This window comes from Vavraia culicis, assembly GCF_000192795.1.
Source record: "Vavraia culicis subsp. floridensis unplaced genomic scaffold supercont1.33, whole genome shotgun sequence".
In the NCBI taxonomy this organism is placed as follows: domain Eukaryota; kingdom Fungi; phylum Microsporidia; family Pleistophoridae; genus Vavraia; species Vavraia culicis.
The window spans coordinates 14,698-34,554 of NW_007360636.1; the positions used below are offsets into that span (position 1 = coordinate 14,698).

General features: G+C 43.6%; 10 protein-coding genes across 10 annotated transcripts; 6 read left to right on the top strand and 4 right to left on the bottom strand.

The window, feature by feature from the left end:
* Positions 1-29: 29 nt before the first annotated feature.
* Positions 30-371, top strand: VCUG_01820 (uncharacterized protein; the record flags this gene model as incomplete). The annotated part of the gene is made up of 1 exon (XM_008076643.1): positions 30-371. The coding sequence occupies one exon, from the start codon at positions 30-32 to the stop codon at positions 369-371; it is 342 nt and encodes a 113-aa protein (XP_008074834.1).
* A 1,887-nt stretch (positions 372-2,258) lies between these two features.
* On the top strand, positions 2,259-3,113 carry VCUG_01821 (uncharacterized protein). The gene has a single exon (XM_008076644.1). The coding sequence runs from the start codon at positions 2,264-2,266 to the stop codon at positions 2,918-2,920; it is 657 nt and encodes a 218-aa protein (XP_008074835.1). The 5' UTR covers positions 2,259-2,263; the 3' UTR covers positions 2,921-3,113.
* A 358-nt stretch (positions 3,114-3,471) lies between these two features.
* Positions 3,472-5,767, bottom strand: VCUG_01822 (uncharacterized protein; the record flags this gene model as incomplete). Its single annotated transcript, XM_008076645.1, has 1 exon — positions 3,472-5,767. The coding sequence occupies one exon, from the start codon at positions 5,765-5,767 to the stop codon at positions 3,704-3,706; it is 2,064 nt and encodes a 687-aa protein (XP_008074836.1). The 3' UTR covers positions 3,472-3,703.
* A 942-nt stretch (positions 5,768-6,709) lies between these two features.
* Positions 6,710-8,669, top strand: VCUG_01823 (uncharacterized protein). Its single transcript, XM_008076646.1, has one exon. It carries the CDS (start codon positions 6,720-6,722, stop codon positions 8,286-8,288), a length of 1,569 nt encoding a protein of 522 aa, XP_008074837.1. The 5' UTR covers positions 6,710-6,719; the 3' UTR covers positions 8,289-8,669.
* Positions 8,670-9,615: 946 nt separating this feature from the next.
* On the top strand, positions 9,616-10,765 carry VCUG_01824 (uncharacterized protein; the record flags this gene model as incomplete). The annotated part of the gene is made up of 1 exon (XM_008076647.1): positions 9,616-10,765. The coding sequence occupies one exon, from the start codon at positions 9,616-9,618 to the stop codon at positions 10,741-10,743; it is 1,128 nt and encodes a 375-aa protein (XP_008074838.1). The 3' UTR covers positions 10,744-10,765.
* Positions 10,766-11,043: 278 nt separating this feature from the next.
* VCUG_01825 (uncharacterized protein) lies at positions 11,044-11,489 on the bottom strand (the record flags this gene model as incomplete). Its single annotated transcript, XM_008076648.1, has 1 exon — positions 11,044-11,489. The coding sequence occupies one exon, from the start codon at positions 11,487-11,489 to the stop codon at positions 11,106-11,108; it is 384 nt and encodes a 127-aa protein (XP_008074839.1). The 3' UTR covers positions 11,044-11,105.
* Positions 11,490-13,015: 1,526 nt separating this feature from the next.
* Positions 13,016-13,324, bottom strand: VCUG_01826 (uncharacterized protein; the record flags this gene model as incomplete). The annotated part of the gene is made up of 1 exon (XM_008076649.1): positions 13,016-13,324. The coding sequence occupies one exon, from the start codon at positions 13,322-13,324 to the stop codon at positions 13,016-13,018; it is 309 nt and encodes a 102-aa protein (XP_008074840.1).
* Positions 13,285-14,385, bottom strand: VCUG_01827 (uncharacterized protein; the record flags this gene model as incomplete). Its single annotated transcript, XM_008076650.1, has 1 exon — positions 13,285-14,385. The coding sequence occupies one exon, from the start codon at positions 14,383-14,385 to the stop codon at positions 13,285-13,287; it is 1,101 nt and encodes a 366-aa protein (XP_008074841.1).
* A 440-nt stretch (positions 14,386-14,825) lies between these two features.
* VCUG_01828 (uncharacterized protein) lies at positions 14,826-17,811 on the top strand (the record flags this gene model as incomplete). Its single annotated transcript, XM_008076651.1, has 1 exon — positions 14,826-17,811. One exon carries the CDS (start codon positions 14,826-14,828, stop codon positions 15,816-15,818), a length of 993 nt encoding a protein of 330 aa, XP_008074842.1. The 3' UTR covers positions 15,819-17,811.
* Positions 17,812-18,736: 925 nt separating this feature from the next.
* On the top strand, positions 18,737-19,456 carry VCUG_01829 (uncharacterized protein; the record flags this gene model as incomplete). Its single annotated transcript, XM_008076652.1, has 1 exon — positions 18,737-19,456. One exon carries the CDS (start codon positions 18,737-18,739, stop codon positions 19,454-19,456), a length of 720 nt encoding a protein of 239 aa, XP_008074843.1.
* Between the last annotated feature and the right edge of the window lie 401 nt (positions 19,457-19,857).

Genomic DNA, 19,857 nt, shown 5'->3' on the forward strand with positions numbered 1-19,857 from the left:
GCCAAATAGCACTCAAGTGGCAATAACAGATGCCCAGCAAATTAACGAATTGCGAAGCATATGAGCACCAAATCATCCAAGATATGAAAATAGAACATAATAATTCATCCAAACATGATTGGTGCTCTTCAACAGATATGATCGTGCCAAACGAATCCTTTAACTGTAACAATCCATGGCGTGCATACCCGGTTTGCACCACCGTATTTATGAGGTTCTTTTCAATGCAAGACAGCCGATATTTCGCAATTTTAGCGGTCAACCGGTCGATACGCAATAATTGTTCTGAGTCCTGCTATCTCATGGGATACTACCCGTCCATTCAGCGGTACTCATCCGAATTGCCGTACAGGTACGCGGTAAGCACATAGAAGGTGCTAATCGCTATAAATACATCTCATGGTGTGCACTACACTCTAAGTATGTGCATTGCGTTTAATACTGGTTTCATTGCATTCGTGCATCGGTGTGCACTACATTCCAAGTATGTGCAAAACATTTAAAGTAATGCTCTTCTCCAATTTCAATTCTTTCGTTTTAATTGGTCTAAAATTTAGATTTGGTACGGACCAGCGTGCTCAAGCGATCTTAACATCGTAGAAATACTAACAACTGAAACTCTGGCTGTACGAGGAGACAAAATGCCTCGTTTCTTACCACAATGCTCGTAATTTTCGAAATGTACCGTCTACAATGACAGCCAGCGCTTTCGCGGTAATGAACCGTTTTAAGAAAATTACCATCTGATAAAACTGTTCGCACGTCAAAGCTGTCACAAATAAGCCATCAATCCTGGACAGCAGGCATTTTTATCGCAGACTGGCATGAAACGGGGATTCGTTCTAAACGGCATTTGGGACCGGTATGCGACATTGTCAAGACAAGACTCCGTTACGGCTATCATCACCGTAAAGTGCAAATAATGGTCGTATGACCTGCTATGGCAGGGTGGTGATAGATGCTGGCAATTAATTTGTTCTTCACCATTTTTTTAACATGAGCAGTGCTAGAGCACAGCAATGAGAGAGATGAGCAAAACTTTTCGTTAAAAGTCGTTCATCCGCACTTCATAGATCACACCACCTGAACAAACACATTGTTCTGGAAGAGGGATGAATACGACACTCCATTCACAAGCCCTGGCTCGTTCTTCAAGACAAGAGGACAAATGCTGAGGGGACCCCGTACAGTTACATCAGGGAGGCGTACCTGCACTGCTTATCTTCATCAAATGAGAATTATCAATTTGTGGTGAGCGTAAAGCGCTGATACATGCAATAACTGCGTGCCACCATAAAAATAACCGTGGCGCAGCGTATGTAAAGCTATTTTCTGCAAACGCGTCCTATTTTCAGGAATGGTTACAACGTATGGTTCTTTCTTCTAACGTTCATTTTCGCTCTGCTATGATCTTTTCCTTTCTCTTCACTGCAAATCCTTTTATTTCTTCTCAACACAATTATTTGCTATAAAAATGCTCACCGCAATTTTATTATCGATCCGTTCTTGCGCTCAATTATAAACTTTTTCGTATAAAAATCCGTTAACATAAATATTTTGGAATGATTCTTGGTTAAAACGTAAAATTGCACAAATTTAACAATTTTTATTGCTTTGCAGCGTTGTTTAGGCCGTATATGCTGTTCATCCGATGATCATCACAGATTTTCAATGTTTTAGTCCCAATTTGTTTTACCAATAAAAATTCTCTTCTACAGCCATCTTTAACACAAACCGTACCGCCACCACATTCCATCGTTATTTTTACCTTTCTCCACATTCCATTAGATATGCTTTTCCGTTAACGTTTGCTCATATTTTCAAAAATGATTCTTTCATATCACTTCTTTAATGCACAGGAAGTGCAGCTGATCTCAAACACTGTATTCACACTTAATAAGCGTACTAGTACGCATCGTTTCGATCCTCTATGATTTAATATCATCCTTGTGTGGTAAACAATTGCCTTTTACGTTTTGTTAAAAGGAGAAACATTTATATGCGTGATGACGTGGCGCAAAAATCACCAGACCTAACTGATGTGCTGCCATAACAACTCAATCTGTAAGTACTGCGCTTTTCTTCAGAATAATGCATCATAGCCAAAGACAGTCCCTCATGCACCCGCATGCCCACGGCCCTCTATCTCGCAACACACCAGCATAGTGCCAAGTTCTTTGTACCGAAACACTGATGGAAAACAAAACTTCCTATTTTTATCAAAATATCATTTTAATTTACAAAACAAAAAAAGAACCCCTCAATGCTGCTATCACAAATAATGCAAATACTCGGAAACATTGTGTTTGTGTTCGCGCCCTGCATCGGTTTCATCCCACAGATTGTAAAGCGCAAGATTACGTTCGCTCCGATCCTTTCCACCATTGTAATCCTGGCGAATGTCATGAAGCTGTTGTATTGGCAGTCGGAGCACTTTCCGCTCGAAATCGTGTTGCAGAGTGTGTTCCTTGTTCTGTTCCATTTCGTGCTGTTGTACCTCTCCAAGCAGGAACTCTCTATACTGGAGGAGAAGCTCGTTCTTAACAGGTTTACAGAGAAGAGCTACAGGCGTTACGGCATGTTCTCGCTCATTTTCTCTCTTATCGTGTCCATCGTTCTCATGATCGCCACTATCAGTCTCATATTCAGGACGCGGTACGTGTACACCGTCTTTGGGCCGCTGTTCCTCGTTGCTGAGTGTAGTGTGGGCCTTGTGCAGCTGCTTATCATTGAGATGGAGAGCAAGTATTCGCTGGGAAAGGAGGTGGAGTATCCCAGAGAGTTGTTTTTAATGTGGGCGCTGGGTGATATTCTCAAGTTGATCTGGACCATTAAGTTGAATCCGCCAGTGTTTTTAATTGTGAGCGTGGTGTTTCAGATAATGGTCGATGTTGCGGTGGTTTTCCGTAGAAAAAAGTAGGAATTGTAGCGTTAAGAATAATTAAAAATAGTACGAAAGATCCCTGCTTTTGTAGCTGTGCAGGATGTGGGTAAATTTGCAGAAAATGCCTTAATTGCTATTCTGCAAATCTAACCACAATACCGTAAACATTTCTGGTCAGCTGTCCTTCTATTCAGTGCCATGCACACCACGTAATTAAAAACATTGGCCATAAATGTGAATTACGAACGGTTGAGCGTTAGTTGTTGTAGTGTTTGATGATTTTTGCTTTTTACCTTTCGTTAAGAACGGCCTGCGTTGATGGCCATGGTTACATGAATGGTAAGAATGACATCTTGTAATACGGGATAGTGTTGCACCAAGCATTGCTTGATCTAAGTAATAATATGGATGGATACAAAATCTTAGCAGCAATGATGTGCACATACACCATTTCTGATACTATATACAGCGTGTAACAACAAGTTGTACCTGCGTTAAAGCCTTGTCTTCCCATCCTAGGTATCTTTAAACATACTTTCCTTGCGTAGTTTTCTCTTCTCACGTCCTGGAAAAGAAACTTTTTTGTTCTGAAATAAAGTAGTAAAGCTGGCACAAAAAAAATGTGTTGGCCAAATCTGCCTTTATTTAACGATTTGATCCGAGTTTAGCACTGAATTACCGCTATGCCACTCAAAATGGATGCGGCACATTCTTAAAATGCAATTTAACTTAACTTTGGTACAAACAACATAACGCGTTTTTTATTCACTCAGATCATCCTCCTATCGATGTAAATGCAAAAGGTTCCTTGCTACGACACTAAAACTTGTTCTTCATCCTTTCAAACAGAAGATGCACCGCCTTGATCTCTATGTACTCGATCAGGTCCTTGTAACACACGATACCGCTCTTCTTACAAAGTATGCAAAATTTTGAGCGTACGATAGATGGTTCTACGTTTACCACATCGCCTTGAAATTTACTCCTAAACTCGTTTCTCACACTCACCCAAAAGACATCATCCTCCTGTATTTCTACATTGAAATCCATATCTCGGGTGAGGAAGCGGCTAATCTCGGTTTTCACTGCCTCGTTCCTTTGCACAATTCTCTCATAACACTGTTTCACTCTATCGGTACTGTTGCTCTCATCGCTTATCAATTCTTTACCTGCTGCCTCCTTACCAGCCTCGCTCTCATTCCGTCTCGCTATGCCCTCAGCATTCATCACCCGTTCGCACGAGGCCAGTGTTTTTGCCTCTACCGCTCCTCCAACCTCATCCACGCTATATTCCACCACCCACTTCTCCAGCATATCAAAGATCTTTCCAATATCATTTATCCCGCAGTAATAGTTGTATTTGGCCACGAACACCGCCATAGCAAAATCATGGTAATCGTCCCATTGGTTCATGTACACCCTGGCAATCTCTTCATTAATTCTCTTCCTCACAAAAAACCGCTTTACGTTGTACTTCTCAGCAACTTTCTCAATATTCCTCGTGTTCAAGTACTCGCGGTACAAATCGCCCTCACAACTCTTCTGTTTCTTCAAGTTCTGGAACGCAACATATCTGCGATTGACTCGAAAGCGTGTGCTCAGCATTTCCTTGGATATCGCTTCCCAACGTGGTCCAATCAACTTGTGCAGTTGCATCAGCTCAAAATCATCCTCTTCTGTAAATTCTCCGCATGCGTTTGGGTGATAATAGTACAAAATGGCAATGTGCACTACGTGATATTCTCTGTATGGCAGAAATGAGCACACGTACTTCGAAATATCGTTCATAAAACCGATGTCACCACCTTTTAAAATCCGCTCCTGCAGATATGCAATCGTTAAGTTCCTGCTCCGTAAATATTCGTTTACCTTGTGCTTGAGGACTTTCTGCTCCTCGGTGCTAAAGGGCCCCGTCTTCAAAACAATGCTGCTGTTCTTTAGCAATTCGCGTCTCTCGAGCCTTCCTATGAAATGATCACACAGCCGTTGATACTTTGAAATGTCCACTTCGTCTAACTGTTCATAATATGCTTGTACCTTTTCCTCAAGCGCTACCAGCTCTGCGTCGGTCAATATTTTCTCGTCGGCAGAACTCCCGTCTATCCCTATCTTTAACTTGGCCACCGGTCTTAAACTCACTCGTTTGGCAGTTCTCTTCCTTATCCTGTCCATCAAATCGGTTGCAACACTCTCCTTTCCATCTACATCGAATGAGGCGTGATTCACATCCGCAGTGTGCACGATATTCTTCAATTGGCCCTTTTCATGTCTATTTTTCTCTTTATCCACCTGTTCCAACGTTTTATCAGTCTTCTCATCATTTACTACTAATTTCTCATCCCTGCCGCGTTCTAACCCCATAATTGCTCCCTTCTCCAACGTTTTATCAGTCTTCTCATCATTTACTACTAATTTCTCATCCCTGCCGCGTTCTAACTCCATAATTGCTCCCTTCTCCAACGTTTTATCAGTCTTCTCATCATTTCTTTCTCCCGTATTACCTGCTCCGGTCTTATGATCGCTATTTTTTTTGTTTTTCAGAAGGCATTTCTTCTCATTTTTAGTTTTATGTTTTCTAGCGATACGCCCTGCCTCACTGTCAATCTTTTCATTTTGTGCTTGTTCCGGTGCAATTATTACTTTATTTTTGCTATCACAGTATTTAATGTTTATTCTACCAAGTACCGCCTCGTCCATGCCTTGTTCACCACCCTCCTTGCTACTTCGTCTCTCGCTGGTAGCACGTTCCTCAATTCCTCCCCTACGCATACTCCTTGCACACGCTTCCCCAACAGCTCCACCACCATTTTTACTCGCTGTTCCTTCGTTCGTACCATTCCGTCTTTTCGATCGTTGCTGCAGTTTTACGAGCAACTTACCCATCGATAGGGCGGTCCATTTTCCGAATTATACCGTATTGGCATAGAAGAGCAATTTCGCAAAAAATGATAGCGGTGAAGGCGTAGATCGTGTCAATGCTGATCACAAAAGAATGATGAAGTGGTACTGCGCAAATACAACAGAAAAACAGATGCAAACCGTGCAAGAAGAGAACGTATTAAAACGTAAATTTGAACTAGTTACGTGTTGCAGGTACAACAAGTGCTTATATGGCAGTGCTAGAGGGTCATCTCAGTAATGAACGATTAACACGAACGGTAACTTTTGTTATTGTTCCTCTCTTTCTGCTACATCAATTACTTAGTATTACAGCAAAACTATCATCGTGATCACATAATCTACGTTTGAGGTGCTGGTGCACAGTACTTTACCGTAAATACGAGCTTTTGATATTTATTGGTGAAATGATGCGAAAAGCATCATTTTGTGATAAACATGCCTTGCTACACACATCGAATGACCAGCTGCCTTGTTCTTACCCATACCACTTGAAAGGTAAGGAGACATTGAACGATGTGCTTGGGCCATTGGACAACTAAAGCGAGTTACATCGTAAATCATGCTCATACTACGTAACAATGCGGTTTTCGTGTTTAAAACTCACATTCTTTAATTCTTCATGGTCAGCCATTTTATCTTGGTCCATCAAAGACGTGTAGCTGTGCTATTCTTCCAGCAAAAGATCTTGCTGTGTTATTAGCGAAGAAATGGCTTGGAAAGCAATAGAACATGGTAACAACCTTGTATACACGTTTTGCGATGTCACCGTAGAATTAAAGCGCTCAAAATACATTTCATGCGTATGCGTAGCATACTTCGTTAAAAGCGTGTATTTACACAATAAAAAGACCAAGATCGAACGTCGTTTCTTAGCTGTTACGTTCTTTGGGCTCGTTGAGTAAAAAAAACATTTTTTGCACGCACACCCCTCGACATGCAAAACAACGACAAGAAAAATACGTTTTTCAATCTCTTCCCCAACAATCAGCCACCGAACCAGGGGTTCTCTTTGGGTACCGGCAACAAGGACAGTAGCAGTGGATTGTTCGGCAACACGAGTAATTTTGGGAGCGGACAGAGCGGTACGGGTGGCGGTTTGTTCGGCACCAACACTGGACTCGGTTCTCAAATGAACACCGGCAGCAATTTTATGGGCAATCAGGGACCTGCACCGAGCACCAACATGGGACAGACTGGTGGATTGTTCAACACGCCGGGTACGGGGTTGAGCGGTACCACAGGCACAACTCCATTCGGTTTACCGAATGCAGCTAACACCAACAACTCTTTTTTGGGAACACAGGGTGTTGGTGCCAACCAAACAGCGAATACGGCTGGCAGTGTTTTTGGCACGACGGGCAGCGGACTGTTCGGCTCTCAGGCTGCCAATCAGAGCACCTCTGCAAGTGGTGGGCTGGGTGTTGGTCCGTTCGGTGCGCAACGCGCGGGTGCATCATCACAACCGAACAACACCGGACTGTTCGGCGCACCAAATCAGAACGGGGCCGGTGCTGGTCTTTTTAAGACACAGACACAGCCAAGTGCGGTCACGACCGGCTTGTATGGCATGCAGCCGCAGGCAACTGCGCCAAGTGGCTCTGTGTTTGGCGGAGTTCCACAAAATACGGTGGGGACCGGGCCGTTAAGTGCCCAGCAAGGAGCAACACCGTATGGAACACAAGCACAGGGCATCACTGGTACGGCAGTATGCGGGCCCGCACAGCCTGCTGTTGTAGCAAATTCTGGCGGCATTGCCGGCACAAGTGCACTAGGCGGTCATACCGCCGATGCTACCGTTCAGCAGCCCCTATCCGGTGGCCCTTTAGGTGCTACTACCGCACAGCCTATCGATGCATTTGGCAGGGCAACGATACATCCGGGCTCCATTGGCGGAAATGTCTTTGGGTCGAAGGATGCTCCTGCTCCGAGCACAACCGGTACTAACCTATTCTCTGCTTCCAAACCAGTTGCAGCACAGCCGTCCATGGCACCACAAAGTGCAGCAGCTGCACAGCAGCCGCTGGGCACATCTGCACACGCAGCGGCTGAGATGGTAGATGGCAACACCTACGTCGACATAACAAGCGTGCCCCTCAACTTTCGCCAGAAATCCTTTAACGAGATCCTGGCAGAAATCAGCGCTGAGCTGGAAAAGGACGTAAAATTCTTCAAAAAGAAGGCCGAGGAGGTCTTCGCTCAGGACGAGAAGATAATAAGGGCACGCAACAATTATGTCAAACTGTTAGATCGGTTGAAAGCCGAGGAGGACAAGATCAATGAGCTTGAGGAGAACGTAGAATTTCTCTTCAAGTGGCTTGAATCGATGAAGATCGATGACAGCGTGAAGTATTTGAATGAGCTTGAGCAGTGCTACGATGAGTTTATGGATGGCGTGATGCAGCAGAAGAACATTGAGGATGAGATTGCCGGTATCATCAACGAGAACATGAAGCTGATCAGCATAATTGATGAGGATTTGGAGTGTATGGAGAGTATGAAATGAAGATTTGAATAAAAGTATAAATGTATTATTTTGATGGTGGAGATGCTGTGATCAGTTCAAGTTACGTTTTCTATGCCGTGTAATTGATGCAGTACGATGAGCTGATAGACTGTGTGTATGGCGTGGTGTTTGACCACAGATCGTAATTTTGACGTGTTATCGTGCACGGTTGAGTTTTACGGGCAACACAATGTAAAAATAGTAATGAGCTACGTTTCACCGTTCTTTGTTGCGAATTAAAAATTGTGTTGCTCGTAAATGATCAGATAATGGGGAGACAGCAATAAAATCATATTCATTTTATGTGCAGCACCGTTCTTGACTTTGACTGCTGAGAGTGGTGTATAAAATTTTGAGGAGATGATGCGTAAAATTTGGAGAGATGATGCGTAAAATTTGGAGAGATGATGCGTAAAATTTGGAGAGATGATGCGTAAATTTTGAGGAGATGATGCGTAAAATTTGGAGAGATGATGCGTAAAATTTGGAGAGATGATGCGTAAAATTTGGAGAGATGATGCGTAAAATTTGGAGAGATGATGCGTAAAATTTTGAGGAGATGATGCGTAAAATTTGGAGAGATGATGCGTAAAATTTGGAGAGATGATGCGTAAAATTTGGAGAGATGATGCGTAAAATTTGGAGGATATGATGCGTAAAATTTTGCGTCAAACCCGTTTTTCACACTTATAATGACATATGTCAAAAATAGAGTATGATAGTTTTTAAATTAATCGTGTTTTGCAGTTGGAATGAAAGGACTGAAGATTTAAAAACTCTTCAAGTTCAGAAATGATTGTTTAGTTTCCTCTAAAATATGCATATTTACCACATCAAAACACATTTATTAGCCCGTGATTGTAATCGTACTCGCCGTTTTATGTGGGGTTGTCAATTCAAAGCTCTTTCCTGTGTAGCATACAGCTGCTAAATAAACATATTTTAGTAAAAAATGCGTATCGCTACACGGATATAGCGCATTATCTGAAAATATAAAAGTTACTCTTTCAGGAAGATGTACAACGCGTATTCATAGGGACCTTAAGGTAATTTTTGAGGTTCGTTTTAGATTTACACCACATCAACGCTTTGATCCTAATAGCATAGGAGAGATGGGAAGCATCTTTTAACTCTGGTACGTTTAAATACGCAGCACACATAGCGTGTCTTCAACCTATAAAAAGTGGTAACGGCTAGCAAACCGTAATATTGGTGCTGTGATAAAAAGTGACAGCATTCTGATAATCTACGTATTTGGTGGTACCGATGCTAATTTATACTTCTGTCAACCAATCAAAACTATATAAAGCGATAAAACGGAGAGCTCATGCTGAAAGCTCTTACAATCTTTTTGTTATCGTCAGGCATTGTTTTGTCTACCGATGAGGGTCCTAGCAAACATTCGGTATCGCGCGTGGTCACCGTAACGACACCGAGCAGTGAAACCATGAACGACGTTCTTATCAAGTTCTTCAACGCAAACGTATCACCGGTTGTGGACATGGCCGTCAAACGAACAACGAGCGATGTCGACATGTCCATTACACGGCTGACCAACCATGTCACATCGCTGTTCACAAGTATACTCGGCGTGTTGGAGGAGATAAGAGCAAACAAAGCTGTCGCATCACCGGCGTTGGGTGCAGGTAAGAAAGATGGTAATAAAACATCGGCTGACCCATTTCCGGGCTACCTCGAGGATTACCAATTTCTCATGGGGATTGTCACCGGAGCAGTGCGGTGTGGTGAGTGTTGCACTTGCCTAAAGGGAGAAATGTGTCTTTTCCACGTGTACGTTCAGCTGTTCCTCATCGTCAACAACAACCCGTCCTGGCAGCCGCCCAATCTCCTGACTGCGGTTAGCTTCAGCGGTATCTCGACGAACAAAAACAGCGTAGCTCTCGAATTGGTTCTTCAGAATCTGGGAAAAAAGCGCTGTATGACCTGCATGCTGTGCAAGGAAATTTCACGCGATCAGAAATTATCGTTCATGTTCAACACGGACGTGATCAGCAAATTATTTGGGAGTGGTGATAGCGCTGACAAGCAGATGCTGTTGAACTTGATTACGGGTGGTGCTGTGGGACCGAAGGGTTTTGAACACCAGCTCAATCTTTTGCCCATTCTGCTGTCTTTTGTTGAGAAGGGCAAGCGTGGTAAAAGCGCTGCGCCAACGTGCCCGTTCATGGGACAATCGAGCAGGGATACCTGCCATGCTAGCGTGCCTGCAAGCACAACTTGTCCGTCTCAGCTTCCGCCAGTACGACCAGGGGTACCTAATGCAACTGCTCCACCCGCATGCAATGTCCCTACGAGTTCTACAACGCCAGTCGGTGCACAACCTGCGTACGGCATACCCTTCTCGCCCAGCGGAGTGCCTGTCCACCAGATTAACCCGAGTGCACAGTCAGGGTCTAAACCGGCATACGGTGTTGGTTATGGTACGTACGTTTAAGTAAAAGTGCTTTTGAAGTGAAAATGTCTCTTTAAATCCGGCAAGGAAGAATTTGCTGGGTGATCCTGTAGGACGAGTCTCATGCAGGCCGAAATTTGCATATCAAGAGTCAAGCTCGTAGAAACTTTTGTGTTGTTCTTTGGATGCCTGCCAAGTTGCTTGGCGGTTTATGTGCAGTTTTCAACGAATCAGGGGCCTTGGTTCGCATTTATCTATCAGAAGCGAGCGTGCATCGGTTAATGCCAATGTGAATCAAAATATTCGTTTGGCAAGAATAAGATGCTTAACGTTGCCGTAGACCACCTATAATTCACTTTTACTTACCTTTTTGAGCCAAAAGCACGTTTATTCATCTCCGCACATCACAACACTTTTTTAGTGCCTTCTTCATCACAGTCATCGTTTTCTGAGTTCAGCCGCGATACAATTATCAGAATGGTGAGGACCAAAATCAGAAAAATAAAAACTACCAGCACAACGGCGAGCAGAACATGAAGTTGCATGGAACAAAAATGCATTTCTGAGCTAGCACTTGTTCCTGCATCATTTACGTGCTCATCTCCATTTCGTTCTTCATATCGTATGAGCTCAGGCTCTAGGTCTGCTGCAACCAGCGAGAGGCGTTCATTCCGATTCTCCGTGAGAGAGGAGTTAGCCGTTAAGTACAGAGACACAGCTGATGATCGATGACTGCTTTTACCGTTGAATGGCTCATGTTCGTCTGCATCTTGGTCGTACGGTGTCATAGTGCCCTATCATGGCGCTGTTTTCATGTTTTATGCATGTTAATTAATACATAAATAGCAAACATAACCTGTCATAACCTCTATTAATTAATTTTGGGTAGTTCTGTCAAAATCTCAATTTTGACTTAAAAGAACGATTTTGATTAATAATGTGCCTGCTATATGATCAGTTCAATCATTTGTGCTGTAGATCTAACATAGTGGTACAATTCATAGTAGTTGTAATATTACAAGTAGATAAAAGAGTACTGCGATCGTTCCTGAACCAAAGGACGTTGGCCATAGTTGATCTCAATATAAAAGTGTGCTTCGGTGTTGATGTGTGATCAGATAAATAAATATACTTTTGGTAAAAGTACGTTAGTATTGCGGTTTACAGTGCTTTTATTCTCTCTACCAACAATAAATACGGGTGCTTCCTTGCAAAAATAACGATCAGTATTTGAGGGTTTCACAGATTAGAGCACTCACCTTTTGGTGCTGTCTTGGCAGGCTCATTGTCATGTGTGAGGGAAGGAGAAGCTCTTTCACACCGTAGAAATCCGGTATCATCATTTTACCATGAAAAAAATCAGAACTGTTTGATCACGTATTTTGGATCATTTTCTTGGCGTGTATGAGTTTATTTTAAACTATGAAAGGTATAAATTTGATACGATAGGGAAGGTACAAGAATAATTATTGCAAATGCAAAAGGAAATTTGAGGGATGTCTGATCAAGATGCTTGTTGTTGCACTATACGCAAACTATCAACTGATGTGTGGCACACACCGAAACAATATACCAGACGTGGTTCTACCACCACTTAGTACCAATGAACGATTTTGTCCCATTTAATAGCACAAGGATCATTTCCTTGTAATGGGAGTAGCACAAGAATCTGATTTGATCACGAAGGGTCAAAAATGGTTTAAACTGTCACAGGCCCATTCAAACACAAATAAAATTAACCTTGCTGAACAAGTAGATTCAATATCTTTGAATGGCAGATAGTTCTTACCTTGTGTTGAAGAAGCACCAAATGGAATCTTCTAACTACGCAGATAGCACAGAGTGTTACAAATCAATACAATTATATGTTATCTCTAAAATTGATGCAAGCAATAAAACAAAAGTTTAAGATGTTAGCGGTTAGTTTTGGCAGTTTTTGTGCAAAGCCTTGTGTTAAATTTCTGAGGTATCATTTAAACGCTTCTTGTGGCATATTGCAAACGTAGCACTTGATAAACTTAAAAATTGATAATCAATAGGTAAAACGAGTTTTCTATTTGTGATCATCAAGAAAAGATCGATTGGTTTAATTGCAGTAATTACCGATTTTTACAGGCGTGTATGAGTTTAGGTATGGAATCAAAAAATGAGACCATTGGTGCATTCAAAAACAGTTCAAATTTCAGCTCGGTAATCGAAGAGCTTCTCAAATTCAAATAAAGGGGAAGATTGCTGTTTGTGACATGATAAGTGCTCCTTAATGCGGGTGTGTACGGTTACTCCGGGAAATGCTGATAAAAACTTGTTTATTGACCTATTTTCTCATGTCCCGGCAAAGTTGGAAGCCTTTTTTGAATGATTCTCTATCAAATCCCGGTGGAATGAGTTCATCCAGGGCAAACGAGTCCATAAACGGTCCAATAGGAGGCATTCGTCCGAAATCTTCTTCGGGCCGGTCTCGTCTTCTTGGTGGTTTCTCCCGCTTGAGGGCAATATCATACTCCGTCTGTCCCATCACGCGCTCACTTGTTCCGTCACTGAGATCATAAATTAAGTGTAGCATGTCCCTTGGATCCTTGCCTTCTAAGAGTCTTTTCGTTGTGACGTTTCTGTCAGGACCCATCTTTCCATGGTTACCAATCGTAATGAAATCTCCGGCACCTCCGCCTCCGCCTTCCCAACGTCCTCCAGCACCTCCAGCTGCTCCACCGCCACTTCCACCGGCACCTCCTCCTCCGCCTCCCCATCTTCCACCGGCACCACCGGCTGCTCCACCACCTCCACTACCACCCTGTCCCCAGCTACCACCTCCACTACCACCCTGTCCCCAAGCACCACCTCCGCTGCCTCCATGTCCCCAGCTACCACCTCCACCAGCGCCTCCACTAGCACCACCTCCATGTCCCCAAGCACCACCTCCGCCAGCGCCTCCGCCAGCACCACCTCCATGTCCTTCACCGGCACCAGCACCAGCACCAGCACCTCCGCCGGCACCCTCTCCTCCGCCAGCACCACCTCCATGTCCTTCACCGGCACCAGCACCTCCGCCGGCACCCTCTCCTCCTCCAGCACCTCCACCATGACCTTCTCCCCCACCGGCACCTCCACCATGACCTTCTCCCCCACCGGCACCAGCACCATGACCTTCTCCTCCACCGGCACCAGCACCTCCGCCGGCACCCTCTCCCCCACCGGCACCTCCACCATGACCTTCTCCTCCACCGGCACCATGACCTTCTCCTCCACCGGCACCAGCACCTCCGCCGGCACCCTCTCCTCCACCGGCACCTCCGCCATGACCTTCTCCCCCACCAGCAGCTCCCCCACCAGCAGCTTCACCACCAGCAGCTCCACCACCGGCAGCTTCACCACCAGCAGCACCACCACCGGCAGCACCACCACCAGCAGCTTCACCACCGGCAGCACCACCACCAGCAGCTTCACCACCAGCAGCACCACCACCAGCAGCACCACCACCAGAGGCTCCTCCAGCAGCTCCTCCAGCAGCTCCTCCAGCAGCTCCTCCAGCACCACCACCAGAGGCTCCTCCAGCAGCTCCTCCAGCAGCTCCACCAGAGGCTCCTCCAGCAGCAGCACCACCAGAAGCTCCTCCTCCACTATACCCTCCTCCACTATACCCTCCTCCACTATACCCTCCACTACTATACCCTCCTCCTCCACCATAGCTCGATCCTGAACTTGGTGAAGCCGAACCCCAGCTTGAGCTATAGCTCCAGCTTCTTACTGTGCCCATACTAAAGTATACCGTGAACAACTTTAGAACGATCAGAGTATTTACGTGCATACAACGTAAACCCGATACTATTTTATAACCATTGATAACCTATTAGCAGAGTCTTTGAGATATGAAACATTTAGCCGTGTTGAAAACGATCAATACTGCAAGCACCTAAAATGATTTATCGGTATGGATCAGTCTATACGTCAAGATAAGATGTAAAAACATATCGCCAATCAATTAATCGACCGATAGATGCCATTTCCAGCGTTTTAAATACGATTTGCCTTCAGGTATTTAGTTAAAGTCTTTGCTTATAATCCCTTGTTTCGCGTCACAGGCCTTGCGCACACCAATAAATTCGAAGGGCGGCAGCCCCTGATAAATGCTGCCCAGCGCACCAAATGATCGTGATGGCACCCGCATCAACGGCCAGAGATCGGTTGCAGATGCCTTAGGCACGAACGTTGCTGATCGCGGTGTATTCAATTTTAACTTTTCTGCCAACCAGGCGGTGTCCACGTACACACAGGTCCTCAACGATTTGGTCAATTTCAAGCTGCCCGACGTAAACCTTGCCCTTAGAATTTTGGATGATGCAAAAAAATTGTTAATGGATGAGCCGAATCTGCTACACATAAAATCACCGTGCACGGTTGTTGGTGACATACACGGACAGTTTGAGGATTTGTTGTTGTTTGCAACACGCGATAAAAAGTTTGTCTTTCTGGGTGATTACGTGGACCGGGGCACATCCTCCGTTGAGGTCGTTCTGTTTCTCTGCCTCAAGAAGATTTTGCACGGCAACGTGTACCTGCTGAAGGGCAACCATGAGATGGCGAACCAGAACGAGACGTACGGATTTAAGAGCGAGTGCCTGCTTAAATACGACATTTCGTTCTACAGAAGAGTTAATGAGCTATTTGAGGTGATGGGCATAGCAGCGATCGTGGACAGAACGTACTTTCTTGTGCACGGCGGCATCTCGCCATACATCAGCGATGTACGAAGCATTATGTTCCTCGATAGAACGGACTTCAGCAGCTTTCTGCCGCTCCTGTGGAGCGATCCGCAGGAGGAAGATGGGTACAGAGCGAGTCCTCGCGGAGCCGGCTATCTCTTTGGGCCCGATGTTTTAAACAGGTTCCTTGATGATAATCAGCTATCGTACGTGATTCGATCTCATCAGCTGGTCATGGAGGGCCACAAAATCATGGGAAGGTGCATTTTCGTGTGGTCGGCACCCAACTATTGCAATGCCATGGGCAATGCGGCATCGATAATGAACATAAATGGAAAGGACTTCGATTTTTTTACGTTTACTGCCGCTGCCAGAAACGAGCAAATGGCTGGCAAACAGAGGGAACCACAGATGTAGCGCAAGAAGGATCAGATGCCGTAAATGAAGAAAACACTTTTGATGAGACAGAGATGCGCACCTCTCCACGGACAGCATTGGTAGATCATGATGCACCTGCGGAGCGTATCAAATGTTGAACGGCATGCATGCCACCGCTGCACTGCTCTTTCAGCATGGCGATGTGTTTGCCCGCAACAATGCCACCACGGACCGTACGTCCGGATTGTAATCGTGCACAGGTTCAGGGCACATAAACATTTATTCCTCAATTGCAGTAGAAAAGTGCTTTGATTTAAGGTACAGGATCAGAAACATCCCTACAGTGCTACCCTACACGTTCAAGCTATCAGTATTTTGATTGGTCATCATTTGGTGTGAATTATTCTTGAACGTAGAACACTTCAATACCATTAAAACACCTCCTCTGCACCGCTCCATACTCACAGGCGAATCACCAACGAACTGCTGCTGACCGTGAAGTAGAGAATAGCTGGTTCAGAAAGTACAGAGCATCTACGGTATCACCGGTTCCTGTGGTCTTAAAATGCACCTCATTAATATTTGTGATCGCTAAAATCATTTCTTCTCGTACAGCATTAAAATCACCAGCTTAGAAAACACCTGTAATTCAATTCGGCACCTCGTTCAGGCAGGAAAGAGGTTCTGTACGGGCACCTTTCCTGTGGTAGGTAAGCACAGTTACAATCTTTGAGCACTTCCAACCGCTATCCTTTCATTCCACGATGCAAGGATAGCGGTTTGAAGTGCAGTAACGTGGGGATGTACGAATTATGTGCAGTGTTTTGCGTTGCTGTAGGTACATTTGGGTAAGCTTACATTGCTTGTCGTGCGATAGGTCTATGGTGTGAACTGTTCGTTACCTTTGACTTTTGGCTTGATCACAGTAGTATGGAGGATTAGAGAGGCGTGTTTGAGGTGGAGTTGGGCGTGAGTACCAAAAAATGCGTTTTAGAAAAGAATACCTGTCCCAGTACAATACATGAATCAAATTTACCTATGTCACAGTTTCTTGGTATGTGTTTTTTACCAAATTAGTATTTCTTGGGTAACTCGGATGAAATACACTGCTTACGAGTTATTTAAGATACAAATACAATTTTTACCGTTTTATTTGAGCACTGTTCAGCGGTTCGGTATAGTTCATCATTTTTATTCTTCAGTTGTGTTTGAACTGCAGGCATGTCCATGTATTTTAACCCACACGCTAATGCCTAGCTGCAGGCATGTCCATGTATTTTAACCCACACGCTAATGCCTAGAACATGGCAAGGCAGGATCAAATGACTTGTGTGTGAAAACCACCAATCAGCACTATTTGGTAGTGATAATAGAGAACATGGCAGAGAAAAGCGTAGTTTACAACAATTTACGGTGTTATCGTGCCGGATTGCGGAAGCCATCAGAGGATTGTTTTTCTGACCGTAACACCGGCATTTATTGCCAGTTCTTGGCCGCGATTGCTGCTCAGGATGGAAAGCGTTAATTAAATTATCGCGAGGAAAGGCAGTGTCAGCGGCTATCGACCTTCAGCAGCAGAACGCTTCACAGCACTTTGCGAATTAAAACTGCTCCGTGATATTTTCTATCATTGGTACGTTATTGCCGCTTAACTCGTTGTTACTTTGAAACAGTATAACTAATCACAACACTTCGTCACACATTTTTTACTTTTAAGAACACACGCGAAACGAAACATGCACTTCTTTTCATTTTTTGTGCTGCTATGTGCCAAGCCGGACCGTAACATGGAGGAAGCAGAAAATGAACTGATAAAGAAAACAAATGAACATCAAAGTGATGATGCTGAGAAGGATTGCCCAAAAATACCCGGAAGTGTGAGGGACAATTTGAATAATATGAACAAGTGCAGGAGCAAGCTTGATAAGAAGGATAGCAACCTAAAACCACGGAAAACCAAGATTTATGGCGGGTCCTTCATATTTTAGCCGAGTCTCTGCTGTGTATGTTAGAAATAAAATAAATTTTTGCGCTCCTTTTATACAAATTTGCGGCTGTAACAGAATTGCTTAGCATTTTGCCTGATACATTGTAATGTACGGGACATGGTCGTGGTATCATGAGAAATTATTTGGAGGAAGAAAACAAACAATTGTTTTACCTGGTGTACTGCGAACGATATTGGCAACAGCTAAACGGGTGAGATAATCACACTTTTAATAGCGTAGCGTTCAATTATGAGATTGCTACTTAAACAGGCAGATATTGTTTAAATTGAGCTTGAACACCTGGCAACAGCGGAATGCTCATTTATGTCGCTTTTAAAGAACTGAAGACAGCAAAGAATAGCATTTTTGTTGCAGATTAGAACGTTAATTCACAGTATCACAGACCAGAAAGGTATTTATTAGGATGTTATTGTTATGTGAGGGGAATAAACGGTTTTGTACAGACTGCATTCACGGTATCGTTCTGTAAATGTCAAACATTCAAAAATCTGTAATAACACAAGCTCTGTGTCTCCGCTTGGAACATTATGGTTTTGAATTGCTTTACTTTACGCGTTTTGATTTGAACACGGATGACATGTAGAAATGCGCCATGCTACCGGTCAATGGAAGAAAAGCTCTTCATAATTTACGCTTCTCTATACTAACGTACCTCACGACAGCAATTATTCATAAAATTGATTGATAAAACGGTTCAATACGAGTTATGGTATTTGGAACGTCCTGATATTAAAGGTACTTGATATGAATTTGGTATGTGTACAGATTCTATGATAATGCTTGACGTACTACTTCGCTTGTGTAAACAATGTACGATATGGCACGTGCTATTCATTCCCCATATGCTTACCAAATACACTCACATTTCAACGGTGTATTAGTCCTAATATGGCAACGTTCCAGATTGATTGGTGAATAAATTTACGCTGCCCACGGACAGCTTTAAAAATGCTACCGGTGAAACAAATACTTACCAATCCATTCTTTGTTACCGTATGGCTGTTATTCGTGTCCGCTGTGTTCATTTTCTATTTTACGTACATCCTGCTAAAGCGAGAAAATTACCGGTTCGTACAGCGAATGAAAGTCGCTGAGAACTTCAACGATATTGTTGAATTGTACTACAATTTGATGAAAAAGAGGCTATGCCATTTCTACGAGCGCTCCGACTATCCCACCGAAACCATTATTCTATCGCACGGCACCGAGATGAGCATCCCGGAGACTCTGAGAATGAGGCAGTTCCTGAAGAAAGAAAGCTTTGATCGCCTTGACTACGAGTATTTCTCCAAAAAAATGAAGGAGTTAATACAAATAAACTTTGATGGACACGATAAAAAGTGTATAGATGATGTGGGATGCTACAAAATACTCAAGCACAAAAACATTCTGCAAAGAGCGGTATCAAAGATGTTCCAGAACCTATTTATTTGCAAAGTTGATCGCGTGCTAGACTTCTTGTTCAGTGAGAGGAATGTTTGTAAAATTCATAAGGTGTTCATTGTGTACGTTCTGACCGGCCGCAGACTCAGGTTGCACAGCCTTGGTATAGATTTCATCGATGAAATTGTTGTTCGCAATCAAGTTTTAGAGGTAGAGTTTAACAAATTTGAGATGCTTTTCATGTGCAGCTACATATTTGGCAAGATATTCAGGAAAAGAAAGTAAACGTAGTACTATAAATGAGTCTTTCAACGTTGCACTGCATACAAAAGCTTATGTTGTGCAACATTTTTGTAAACGTGTTAGTGCACTTGAATGTTGTCTTTTGAGTCTGCTGGTTGGCCGTGGTATCGTGAGAAATGATCTGCACAACAACCTTAGGCCCTTAGTTTGGTGCAGATATGCGAAACAAACAATTTTACTTTTTCTCGAAGGGCCAAATAATTTATTCCACAAACTGACCAATCATATTTTGAGTTGCCTTTTCATTTATATGAATGAATGATGAGTTTCTTGAGACTCCGTGCAAGGATGGTGATAGCGCAATACCACAACTACAGCTTTCATATTTTCATGAAAATACGTATATTGCTCACCTTGCAACTTTCAGACCATACTATCAAACA

Coding starts and splice junctions, on each gene's coding strand:
- VCUG_01821 (XM_008076644.1), top strand. CDS start 2,264: ATGCTGCTATCACAAATAATGCAAATACTCGGAAACATTGTGTTTGTG.
- VCUG_01823 (XM_008076646.1), top strand. CDS start 6,720: ATGCAAAACAACGACAAGAAAAATACGTTTTTCAATCTCTTCCCCAAC.